Raw genomic sequence first — 13,364 nt, 5'->3', positions numbered from 1 at the left:
AAAGCTTCACCCCCGAGGTGGCGTTCTTGTATAAGAATACTTTATGCCATATAATACATGGTCTGCCCCCCCCCCCCGCCCCGTCACAAAACACCTAAAACCTTGGTGCTTAGCACTTTCTTGTGAAAGAGAGCATGTTTGCAAACATGAAGGAGAAAAATAGAACCTATAGTGCAAAATGTAACTCCTCAAAAACCTGTTCGATATTTGTTCTAAAAAGATATTCGAAACAGCTCAGGTTTTTTTTTAAGCAGCAGTAGGTCGGTAAATGTTTATTATTCCATAAATATTGATTAAAACCACACAACAGGTCATATGAAGGTTAACCGGTTATGTATAAAACACTTAAACCGTGGTCCTTTATACATCATTAGCTCAAAATGTGTAGAAACATGCAGAAAGATTCATACATTTCTATAAATATCTAAGGAATACAAAACATTTTTATTTCTACTAGTCACTGTAAGCTAGAAAAAAATGAAGCAGAAAAATGAAATTGTTTCATTTCTGTTGCTTTAAACAGATGCTCCATGACTTGACCTGTTTTACACATCGACTGCTGGCTCTAGCAGCAGGCACTGATGTCAGAAATCTACTGCAATAACTTATTACACTTGAGTTCTGACGTCTTTTCTTTAAACTTCTAGTGGGAGTATCACGTCACCATTTATAAAGAAATAAGACAGGAGTTTATACAGGGTTTTAAGAATCTCATGTATTATAGAATGTTGCTTGCTTTTGTATTTTTATTACCTTTATTCATTGATTTGAATACTCTTTAGAAAGATTGAGTTTTTTAATAGTCTATTTAGTAGTCCATATTTGCCTGAGACTGCAAATGTTTGTCAATGTTTTGAAAATGTTTGGTTTTGTTGAGGATAATTTTGTAATTAATGCATTTTATGTTATGTGCATTATAAAACAAATAGTAAATGCAAAGTGCACCGTAAGGAAATTGAAAACAGGCACTATAAAATACTTTTTTGTTTTAAGTATGTTGACACTATAGAATAGGTTTAACAAATTGTTAAAAAAAAAAGAAACTGAGTGCAATATGGGCTTGTAATTTCTTGCTGGCAGGGAACTGCATGTACTTGGTTTTTTTTATAGTTATTGAATTTTTACACTATACAATAATTAAACTCCACCAAGCCGCAAATTTATCATAGCACAATCTACACTTAGGCAGCTACAAATTACTCTCATAAAAAGAGTAAATAGTTAAAAATTCATCACTAAACAGTATTATATTAAACCATGGCGTGCAACTGGGCAAATCTTCCTACTATCTGAGATATATAGAAGACTCTCAAATATACCCTAGTTCAAATAACACCACCCCCATTGTTCCCCAATTAATCCCCCTCTGACATTGAGGAGGTCCAATGCATCATAGGTGCCCAAGCTTGTAAACCTTTTCTTTTAGCAGATTTACATTTCTGAGCATAAACTGACATTTTTATTTTGATGGAACGATGGAGGGGTAATAGGATCTAGCCATGCATATGCTAACCACAACTAACTGTGGGCTATGAACTCTGCTAGCGGTGGTTGCGGAGATTTGGTAACTATGCATTTCATTGAAAACACGGTACTTGTACAATAATTCCATTATCTACGCATTGGAGCTCGTACAATAATTCCATTACCGTAGCAGAGTTGGCTACTGCACCCACAACCCTTTGATAAAACAACTTTACCTTAACATGCTAAAAAGCCTATGACCAATTCACAAAAGTGAACTTTGAAAAATACCAGGAAATGAGAGAGTTGATGATTTTGGGGTCACCCCTAACCTAGGGTCAGGCAAGCAGAGCGCTTGAACACAAGGAGCATATCATGTTGAATTATTCAGTGGTGGTTCCATCCTCCTAGGACCCCACCAAGCAAAGTTATAGGCAAAAATACAATGCCAACCAAAGGCCCAGCAAAGCATTGTGGGGTGATATTCTAGAGTTTAGTGAATATTATAGTATTAGCTCTCAGCTGAGCCCCAGAGTCTGCCCCTTGAGGAGTGTTTTGATATTGGATACTATAATATTCACTGCACTCTAGAATATCGTCCCATAATGCTTTGCAGGGCCTTTGGTTGGGATTGTATTTTTGCCTATAACTGGGCTTAGGGTGGTTTTAGGAGGATGGGACCACAACTGAATCATTTCTGCATGATGTGCTCTTTGTGTTCAAGGCATCTGCTTGGTTCTCTCCCTAAGTTAGGGAGGATCCCAAAATCACCTCTCTGCTGCTTGCTATACTTTCATTTTCCCTTTTGTGAGATGATTAAATGCATTTTAGCATGTAAAGATAGAATTAATTATTGTTTAACTAAACTCACTGCTTGCTATATTTTCATAGTACATGCGCTATTAGCATAACGGAGTTCATGCAAAAACTCTGGAGTAAGCTACTGCACCCACAACCCTTTGATAAAACAACTTCACCTTTACATGCAACTTTACCTTTACATGCTAAAAAGCATGTAACCAATTCACAAAAGTGAGCTTTTGAATAATATCAGGCAATGATAGAGGCGGTGATTTTGGGGTCTCCCTAACCTAGGGGAGGACCAAGCAGGTGCCTTGAACACAAAGAACATATCATGCTCAGTGATTGTGGTGGTCCCATTCTCCTAGGACCACCCCAAGCAAAGTTATGGACAAAAGTACAATGGCCACCAAAGGCCCAGCAAAGCATTATGGGGCGGGATTCTAGAGTTTAGTCTATATTATAGTATTAGCTCTCAGCTGAGCCTGGAAAGCCTGCCCTTTGAGGAATGTTTTGATATTGGATACTATAATATTTACTGCACTCTAGAATCTCGTCCCATAATGCTTTGCAGGGCCTTCGTTTGGGATTGTATTTTTGCCCAGAACTGTGCTTGGGGTGGTCCTAGGAGGATGGGACCACCACCAATCGTTCAGCATGATGTGCTCTTTGTGTTCAAGGCATCTGCTTGGTTCTCTCCCTAGGTTAGTGAGAACACTAAAATCATCACCTCACTGCTTGCTGTATTTTATTTTCACTTTTCTGAGTTGACTATATGCATTTCTGCATGTAATGATAGTTATTTGTTGTTTTATCCAGGGTATGTGAGGTATCTGTTTTATTAATGGGGATGAGACGGAACGGAGTTTGTTCAACCCTAAAACTGACATTACAAGAAACATAAAGGGTTGAGCGTAAGAAGGAACTATTTCCTTATGAACCACCAAATAAAATCAACCGAGGAGTTACCTCAATAACGCCTAGTTTTTTTTCTCAATTGCGAATTTCGTTTTTTAACCTTCCCAGTGTGGGACATGCATATGTACCAAATCCGTACCATAAAGTTGACACCGGGAACAACATGTGCCAGAAGAACCTCCACACTACACAATTTTTCCTGGGGTAATATAAAGGTTAAAGCAGGTTTAAAATGTTGGGCTTGCAAAGTAACGGACATTAATATTAACTTAGCTAGGCCCAGGGACTCTATTTCCCCCCCCCCCCCTCCTCCCACCAGTTCACTGTATTTTGCCTGCACCACTTCCACTGTACCATGCTTATCAATATCATCCGGCTATTCAGAATCTAATATAAAGACCTTATTGAAGGCTTCTTCCCAATGATCAGTTCTACCAGCTCCACCTTACAGAACCCCGATAATCCCCCCTTTATTTTTCCCAAGAAAATCCCTAATCTGCATATATTTGAAAAATGAATTCAACTCCAGATTAAAATTGGACTTGATAAAGTCAAATGTGGTTATACAGTGGGCCATGCTCCTTCCGGTGTCTTGCATAAGAGTCCCAAAAAATATCTGTGGGGAGGTTTTATTGGTAGAAGTTTGCTTCAAGGATGGTCCTGCAAGGATGAGCTCTCCGGGTGAGCTGACTGATGTTTTAAGAGCAGCACTGTCATTGAGTTAAAGCTTTATTTTTGTTTTTAAGCAGCAAGGAAAGAGACTAAATGCTATGTTTAACTTTATTACTTGTTTAGGGAAGCTAAATATCTTGCAAATTAAATCGGCACTGTGAATTACGGCAAAAAAATCTGTTGGAACTGTCAGTGATTTCAAAGCTTGTATTTCACAGAAAAACCATTCAATATGGAGGCCTACCCGTGTGTGTGTGTGTGTGTGTGTGATATATTGTGTGTGTGATATATTGTGTGTGTGAGTGTGTGTGTGTGTGTGTGTGTGTGTGTGTGTGATATATAGTGTGTGTGTTGAGTTTTCTGGCATCCAGGAGCTCCCGAACTGGAATATGAGGTCATCTGTGATAACATACCACCAATTATGCTCTTTTCCCCTTCACTCTTTTGTGACTGTAGACGGACGAGCTACACTAGTGGATATCATTTTATGTAGTTGATTTGTAAGCTGACCACGAATAAACTGAGTACCAACGCTACGCATTTTGGCCCTACTCACAGTTTTTCTAGGTGATCCTAAGTCCTGCTTTTAAAGTGACAATGTGGCTAATAGAAAGTGAAGGCAAATTTACAAAACACTCTGGGTACAACAATTCAGAGTGTAATAGTTTTTTCTATGGTTCAGCATTGTATATATTTTTCCATATTTTAATTGCATTATATCTGCATGCAGTTCGACATTACAAATGTTAATCTTAAGTGCTAGCTGGAAATGGTAATTAAAAATACTCTGAAATATCACTGGATTCATTTCCCGAACATGTTCCAATCAAGATATGTCCATTATTGTGCTAATAGAGTCCAATTATCCGGTCAAATCTAATGGGGAAATTGATTCAGCTGTCTAGCTCTCTCATTATTTGTTAGTCCTACAGTATATAGGAAAGTTCGTCTGCTTTCACCTTAAATGAAAGGTAAAAGGGTTCTACATTACAACCACTGCAATATTGACACCAAATGGCAATACAGGTTGCTAGATAATTCCTCCTGAATTAATTTTGTGAGGTTTACGGCTTTTTAGTTTGATAATTCTGGATTCAGTTTATCTTCGAATACATATCCTTCTTTTTGGGGGAGGAGGAATCATTCAATTCCAAAATATTTTACATCATACCAGTTTGCATTACGATCCCATCACGATGGGCTTCCAACTGCAGATTTATTAGTAAAAATTATCTTGCAATCCGATTTTTAAAAAATCCGACCCAGGTGGCACTAGTGATGAGCCACTCAAAGGGTGTTCCACTGGAGGTATGGATGAACTCCATAACCTGTAGCTTTGGGTGAGAGAGAGTTACTTTTCTGGGCTGAGCGAAGATGTGATTGACAAAGTTTCAAGTCAATGGCTGAAAGAAACTAGTCAATAAAATATAGAAGGCTACAAAGGAAGGACCTAAAACACACTACGTATATTGCAAGCAACAGGTCGGTTTTACATCTGTTATCGAAACTCGGTCTTTTACAACAAAAAATCTGCGCATTGATTGGATGGCTACAATCTCATTGTGTTACGTAATCTTCTAAGAATTCCCGGTCATTATGTTCATGTGGCCACCATTTTACATGTGGGGTTTGTGAATTCTTGTTTTTGCTTTCATGCATTTACGCAAATTTGAGACCATTTTATGAATATATGAGTAATGCAAATCCATTGTTTCAAGCTATGCATTTAGCACTGAATGTTTTCTTGCGTCATGTTTGACACGATGACCTATTTTGCACCAAAAAGTGAAACAAAAGCATTGTGAATGGTTGCTAGCATTCTGTTTCCCTACATTTGTGGTACATTTTTACCACTAATGGCTCGTAACTATGTGAATTGTCAATTTTATTTGGCATGCATAAAGGGAATTTCCCTGAATTAGGTGTAATCCGCTCTCCGAATTTTAATTTTGCCCAAGTTCCACCAGTAATCCAGTGACATCTCTGTACACCGATTCATAGACTGGCATAATTTTTCCTGTGCATCACTGCATGAGGACTGTTTTGTGTAATACTCCAAAAATATGTTGCGATATAAATGCAGAAATGAGCAAAATGCTGGCGACTGGTACAAACATTACAGATGCCCCATTAAGCCAATGGTTCAAGGGTTTGCCAAGATAAGTAAATCGTTGAAAAGGGGCGGTCCCAAAGCGCCCGTGTGTGCCATGGTGTATGTAATGTTGGCACGAGCCTTGGCACGCAGCTTAAGTGCTCTGCAGTCCGATCTAAGAAGGTGGCATGGCTGGTTACCTCAGCTACAAAGCGAATCTTAGGGAACCCAGTGTACAATGCCTACATACAGCGGCGTGCTTTTAGATTTTGTGTGATGCTTATTATTTTTCCGATGCCGGTTGAGAGGGCAGGTAAAACGAAGGTGGGAATTTGGGAGATTAAAACAAAAGATTTGTCTTGAATTTGAATGTGTAGAAGTGTAACTTTTGTACAGATTTTGAGTTATATTAGAGTTGTTACAATGAGAATGTCTAAATCGTCGTATTCCTCTTTACAAGACAGCTAATAATCTTGCAAGTTTATTTGCTCACAGATTAAAAAGTCCCTGTTATTGTAACATCATATTGTAGATGCGAAGAGCAGAATTGAGGGCTTCAGACTAAGCTGTGTTGAGACTTTTAAGAGTTTTTTTTTTTAGTTTTTATTAGACCTTTCTTGTGAATAAATCATGGATTGGACCACGGCCTACCTCACTCATACCTTTTCTTGGCGTCGGTTTTTTTCCTAACCTGTTTCTAATCTCTATATTTAAGAGGAATCCGTGTAGGTTTGAGCACTTGAAGGGTTTGTAAAGGGGCGGCACAGCTACAGGGCTACAGTGTCTGATTATCCATAGCGCTCTATTTGTACTTTATATGACATTAAACGCTATATGACCGGCCTGTGAATGGGCGCCTGGCAGCGTCGGTTTGGCCACTCTGTTGATAATTGTGTGTAGTTGACTTTTCTTTCTGGTCAAATTCTGTTAATGCGACTTGTACCTTTTCTCGGCTCTTCTGCGAGGAGCGGGTTTAAAGGCTCGCTTGCTGGACGGGATTTGGAGTCGGGGCGCCGGGCGTGGCTGGCCCGGTGGGTGTGCTCGGAGGCCGGTGCTGGTTTGGGGCGAGAGCCTGGAGGTGCAGGGATAGGCGGCCGGCATCGGAAGCATAAGGGACTGGTAGTGAAACCGAATTTTCTAGAAACTGGAGATTTGTAGAATCCAGGGAAATGTGAAAGACCTCGCCAGCTTTCTTTGATTTATTTTCAATGTATGCTAACCATGTTTATTGCAGGATGTTAATGTTCCGCTGTTGACTTTGCTAAGCCTTAATGTGTGCCGCTAGTTTTAAAAGGTTCACTGTATCAAGCTGTGATAATAGTTCTTCAGGAAAATTGCTTTAATAAAAAAGTAAAATGTTATACGATTCGGATAGTGGTTTCAAGCTAACGATAATCAGATGCACAATTTAAACTTCTCTATCACTGATTTTCTAAAATTGCCAGTCACAATTTAATGTGTGTGAAACTCCTCGCCAGCACGAGTTTGCGAGCAGGTGCGTGGAGATTTTAAATTTTGTGAGTACCAGTGCAGCAGGTGCAATGGTACCGGGGCCCAGGCCACTGGCGTTTACACGTGAACCCCTCTCCCGGTCTGATAGACTGCACAGGTACCAATACAGCCTTGTTCCTTGTCATGTTTGAGAGTTATATTCGCTCATGAAATGTCTGCCTGGAAGTGGGCTTCCACCCGCTGACTTGCCATTTACGCACCGCATTCCGCCGGCTCTGCTGCGCCTCGAGACCTAAGTGCCGCATGCTTGGGTTCAAAGTGCAGCCGGGCCTCGGCTGTCCTTAGCTGGTGCTATTGCCCGCTGGTTCAGGCCGGTGATCCCAGAGTGTGCCACCCTCGCCCCTTACGGTCATTAACCCCCCCTCTCTCTCCCTCCGCAGGTGAACGAGCTGTGCTGGCACGTGCGCTGCCTCTCGTGCAGCGTCTGCAGGACCGCCCTGGGCCGGCACACGAGCTGCTACATCAAGGACAAGGACATCTTCTGCAAGCTCGACTACTTCAGGTAATCACGGGCACGGCCCTCCTTGATGGCGGGACGTTCATGGACTAAGTGTTATTTATTTACTGCCCAAATATTAATATATATTCAGCACGAACTCGACCGAAGGTATTGAGCGCTGTACAACGAGCGCAGCGCAAGTTACATTACACTTGTACACAGCGCAGTTGCGCAATGGCTTTTACAGAGGGTTAGACACCAGTTCTTCTATTTTTTTTTGTTGACTTTTCTAACCTTATGTGCTGTATCCCCCCCCCCCCCTTAAATCAACAACAATTCATAAGGGATTTTCGCCGATGTGTAAGCATGGGTGGCCGGTTACCACGAACCGGTATCGGGGCACACAAGTCCTTTGTAGGACCCGGATTCTGGGGCGCGGGGTGTGGAATGACTGTGGTTTATCCCAACTGGAATAAAAACGCGTTTATTGTATCGATTTTTTTTTTTTATAAAAAACATTTCGAAATAGAAAACTTTTTTTTAAGTAATTTAATTTTTGAAGAAAATGCCATTCTAGTGCTTTGTCTTAATGTTGATACATTGTGCCTAAACGAAGCAGACGTCTCCACTTAATCTACCATGTGTGAACTTGAATTTAAGAAAACATTGTCACTGTCCGACCTCTCCGCAGCTCCACGCTAGTATCTGGAGCCAAGCGCTTGTATCGGTCACGGCTTCAACATCCTCATCCTCGGTGCAATTTTATTCTATGTAATCCAGTCCGAGGAGGCGCTTTGAATCGTCCCTGTTTGTCAAGGCACTTCTGCATTTTATTGCTTGGGTTTGTTGCGCAGTTTACATGGATGTCCCTTGTTAATCCATATAAATAGTGGGTACGCCTACCTCATAGCTTTGATAGTTCTAAACTGTCATATTGTCCTTGCAAAATGGTTCTGACTCTATTCAATTTAGTGTCTCAATTGACACCTGTCAACTCCTGACATCCCTCGATCTCGAGTAGATTTACTGGGACCATCCCGGTTTTTTTTAATACCTCCGCCGGGAAAATTTCTGTAAATTGAGCACGTCCTGCTTTTCAGAAAGGGTCGACAGAGCACAAACCTAGGTAAGTTTTTCAAGGGCTCAAATGCAGGATTACTGTTCCGCTATTATCCTAAACCAATTTCGTTCAGACGGGTGGTACTTTAAAAGTTGCATTGAATTACTTGCTCCAGCGATGTCTGTGAGTTGGTGAGGCCTGTATGTTATGTTACTGTGTGGCCTTAAGTAAGTGCAACATTGTAGTCTTACTTCTTTTTTAAGTTTAAGTGAAGGTTTATTGAAGAATTAAAATAGTTGTAGTCCTACTTCTATGTTTGTCATGTCCCCGTATTTGCTTTCTACCCCCCCCCCCCTCCCCATGTCTCTTCCTCTCCCTGTCTACCCTCTCCCCTCAGCTGTCCCACTCTCTCCGCTCAGGTCGGTGTCTCCTCTTTCACTGTCTTTCTTTTCCCCTCCGGTATTAGCTGCTCGTCCCTCTTTTCAACCTCCTGGTCACTGTTTCTCCCCATTAGGGCTAGATGCTCTGTCCTCTGGCAGAGTCCCCTCAGATTGTGACTCCACCCCCCCCCCCCCCCCGCCCCCCCACACACTCAGACTCACACACACACTATTTCAGAATAGGGACTCCTGAGTCGTCCATCTCTCACATGTTTGTATTGTCTTTGTGCTGAAGGGCCCCACTCAAGCATTGAGTGGCCCTGAAGGGTCCCCCGCGCTCCACGCCCGTGTTTCTTTTCACGCTGTCTGCCTGGCACCTATGTATCTCTCCCAATCCCCAGGCGCTGTCTCTCCCGCCCGTGTGACCGTCTCTCCCTCTGTCCATTTTAGGCGCTACGGGGCCCGCTGCTCCCGGTGCGGCCGGCACATCCACTCCACGGACTGGGTGCGGAGGGCGAAGGGGAACGTCTACCACCTGGCCTGCTTCGCCTGCTTCTCCTGCAAGCGGCAGCTCTCCACCGGGGAGGAGTTCGCGCTGGTGGAGGAGAAGGTACTGTGCAGGGTGCACTACGACTGCATGCTGGACAACCTCAAGAGGGCCGTCGAGAACGGTAAGTGGCAGCTCCTGCAGTATGTAAAGTGTACAGACCGAACTCCCCGCCATGTTTACTGTGAGAGTTCATTGGGGTCTGGGCTCACCGTGCTGCTCTTTGCTGTTGCAGGCGGCAGGGTGAGCGTGGAGGGAGCTTTGTTAACGGAGCACGACGTGAACCAGCCCAAGCCTGCCAAGAGGGCCCGCACCAGCTTCACCGCAGACCAACTCCAGGTAGAACTAAGCGCTTAGAGGCCTTGGCCGGACCATGGATAGCGCCCACAAATGTTCCCGCCAGTGCGTGTTCTCGAAGCGCCCTGCTCTGCAGGGTCCCGGTGCACGTATTTACTCACCTTACCCAGTGCTGTTACATTGCTTTAACCGTTTTCTTGCCTTACTTCTGAGAGTTCGACTGAAATTATGTGATGTTAACATTTATTATATAATGTTCGTACTTTATGGGCTCTTTATCCTGTGCTGTGATGCTGTCGTTCAAAATGAAACCGACTAGTGTTAATTTCCGCACCTAATTTACACGCAGTTATTCAGCGTGTTTTTGTTGATTTTATTTTACATGTTTTCTGTGTGTCTTTACAATGCCCTTGTGGCCCACAGCCGACCCAGCTTGAGTGAAGCGGGGCTGCCCCCGAAAGGCACGCGCTTTTTGCTTGGAAGCGACTGCCTCTATTAGTGTTTTTTATTCCTCAACTGCTTGTTTGTGGCGACTTGTATTTTCTTGTGTTTGCCAAGTGTATGGAGCATTTCATGCCCGAATATTGGCTGTTATGCGTAATTGGCAATGTATCTTGTTTATTTCCAATTATATACACTTTGGAATATGTAGTTTTGTGCCATTTTGTTCAATATACGCTGTCCAGGGCTCTCAGTTGGTGTGGACTCTGTGCGTTGTCGTGCACCCTATGGTAAAGAGCAATGAGCGGGTGAGCTCACGACATATTTGAAAATTGTACAGGCGTGCTACATAGAACAAAAATACCATTAGCGCCCCTTTAATAATGTATTATATTTATTAATCATAATGCAGTTATTATAAACCTTTACATGGCAAAGCGCAGTTTACAAATCTAAAGAGCACTAAAAGGCCAGTACATCAGTAAAAGGACTCTTTTAGAGCGTATCTAAAAATACCATATATTATCAAGATCGAACCGGTGCCATGATTTAAATACCTGCACAGTCCATTGACCTTCAGGTAGGTTGTATACCAGCTTTAAATAGTTTCTCCACAGTGATGTTAAAACTTACCAGGCAGGCTATTACTTGGGCACTGGAACCTTGCAAGCAGAACAGGGCCTTATAGTATGATCTAATTCCATGAGTATTAGGGAGGTTACGTAAATCTTTCAGCGTTCGAATTGGAACAGAAGTACACAGTCGGTGCTTAATTTGTAAAAACAAAAAAAGAAGTACAGGTGCTGAATTTTGCCAAGGAGGCCACAGCTCACCCCTTCCTCCAGTGAGCCCCACCTTCAACACTCTCACTGCCTCAGTCTATCTTCTAACCTTGATCTGTTGCCTGTCCCATAAGTCTTTGCTCTAAGAGTCTATCCTCTCACCTCTCTAATTGTTTTCTATCATCTTTGTCACACCTGGTGTGTTACCTTATTCCCTGTATTTCTGATTTGCCCTCTATTCATTCTAACCCTGCCTTTTCCCTCTTTACTTTTATCCCTGCTCTGCTCTCTCTCCCCTCTATCTTGGCTCTTTACTATCACTCTTTTAGCAGTGATTAGCTGTGTCTCTGTTTTATCATTTGTCTATTTTTTTTCCTCGGTCCTGTCCTCTGCATGCTTTCATTTATCTTCTCTCTTCTTAATGCTATCTTCTTCACATCATGGATGCTTTCTCTTCGTATCTGATTTGCTCTCCTTTTCTTCTACTTGGCTCTGACTTATCTCTCTCCTTTCCTGTTGTTTCTTTCTCCTCTTTACTCATGCTCTCTCTCATCTATAACACTGCTGCTGCCTGTGATCCCTGTCTTCAGCCTGTACATGTCTCTGCTATTTTTAACTCTGCGTTTTCCTGTTGTCATTCCTATAGAAGTGGAAGATGGCGTGTTTTACTTTCTTACCTACACCGAGTGCAAAAACAAAAAGTACACCAAATGAAAATGCTTGTTTTGCATATATTAATCAGTGCGGTATGACTGGGTTTATTGCGGAACAGACGGCTGCTCGAGCACAGAAGGTGATGTCACTGCTAGGAGTACCTGTAATTAGTAGGTCCAGGGATGGCATCGGCATCCACTGCTCAGCTTGCTGTGACCCTGCCTGCTACAGCACAGGCATTGTCCCCAGCCGTAATGCTGCCATTGCCGGTAAGTATGGCTGTGGTGCCTACTGGACTCGCGCACGTTCAGCAATTACCATACTGGGGTGCAGCGCACAGATTCTACAGGTGACGCCATGGCACACAAAAGTTGTGTTGGTCCACAGCCGCATCGAGCATGTTGAGGATAGCAGCAATGCAGGGCTGCAGGATATGCTACTCTGGTTACGCAGCATGTGGAAAGTCCACACTTACTTTGGTTTATTCTTCCTCAAGAGCCCTCCCTCCCAAGTTCCAAATGCACTCTCGCAGCCTCCTTGCCTCAACTCCGTCATGAGCCAGCCCTCAGCTACAATTATCCAATGGGATGCTTAGTCAGTGGCAGGGTGCAGCAGACTCGGGGAATAGAATGCAAGCCATAGTTTGTCGATGACTTCTTGGATTTGTGATCGGCGTGATATCATCACTAACGTGGTGACACACAATCCTGCCTGCCTGGACAGGCGTATGCTGGCCTGTCTATGAACATTTACCAGCCAGCCACAGCCAGCCACCATGCACTGTATGTTCTTTTTATTTTGAATTCGAACAATTAATATTGAGACCACCACCTGCAGGGTCAGAAATTGTAGCCCTGGCCCTGTGAAAGAAGTGCCGGTGCTGAGCACCTGAAAGCACCTGCTCAAATTAAGCACTGAGTACACTGTATGCAAAAACTACTTCTGCCCTTGACTCATCCTGCATAATGGCGCGCTAGGCTCTGGGGCTCACGGCAGGAGCGTATCCTTCATTGGAGTTAGGTCGAATCTTGGCGCTAAAAACCTGGATTTGTAGAAACCTTTCATAGATTGGAATGGAGAACTCTGTGGAGTAGGCGATTTGTATGTGTTCATGGACAGCCACACGTGTTTACACTTTTGAAAATGCTCCTTATGGTGCACCCAAGATAATGGCTTTGTTTGTTTTGTTCATTGCGAGTTTAAAAGCATTATGTAGGAAGTGTGCTTCCCAGAGATGTTGCGAGTCTAGCGCGTCTAAAGCCTCACTCCATGCATGGGCCCAGCAGCTAGTTTTACTATTATCCT

At 42.9% G+C, this 13,364-nt stretch overlaps 1 protein-coding gene across 4 annotated transcripts in view; it reads left to right on the top strand.

The window, feature by feature from the left end:
• Positions 1 to 13,364, top strand: part of LHX8 (LIM homeobox 8) — a 170,433-nt gene that overhangs the window by 56,256 nt on the left and 100,813 nt on the right. For all 4 annotated transcript variants that reach the window (XM_078673413.1, XM_078673416.1, XM_078673414.1 and 1 more), the window contains 3 exons: positions 7,840 to 7,961; positions 9,789 to 10,009; positions 10,121 to 10,224. In XM_078673413.1, the coding sequence (XP_078529539.1) occupies positions 7,840 to 7,961; positions 9,789 to 10,009; positions 10,121 to 10,224 (447 nt within the window). The remainder of the gene's footprint in view (positions 1 to 7,839; positions 7,962 to 9,788; positions 10,010 to 10,120; positions 10,225 to 13,364) is intronic.

Source organism: Lissotriton helveticus, chromosome 1_2 (genome assembly GCF_964261635.1).
Source record: "Lissotriton helveticus chromosome 1_2, aLisHel1.1, whole genome shotgun sequence".
In the NCBI taxonomy this organism is placed as follows: domain Eukaryota; kingdom Metazoa; phylum Chordata; class Amphibia; order Caudata; family Salamandridae; genus Lissotriton; species Lissotriton helveticus.
This window is presented reverse-complemented; position numbering and strand designations above follow the sequence as displayed.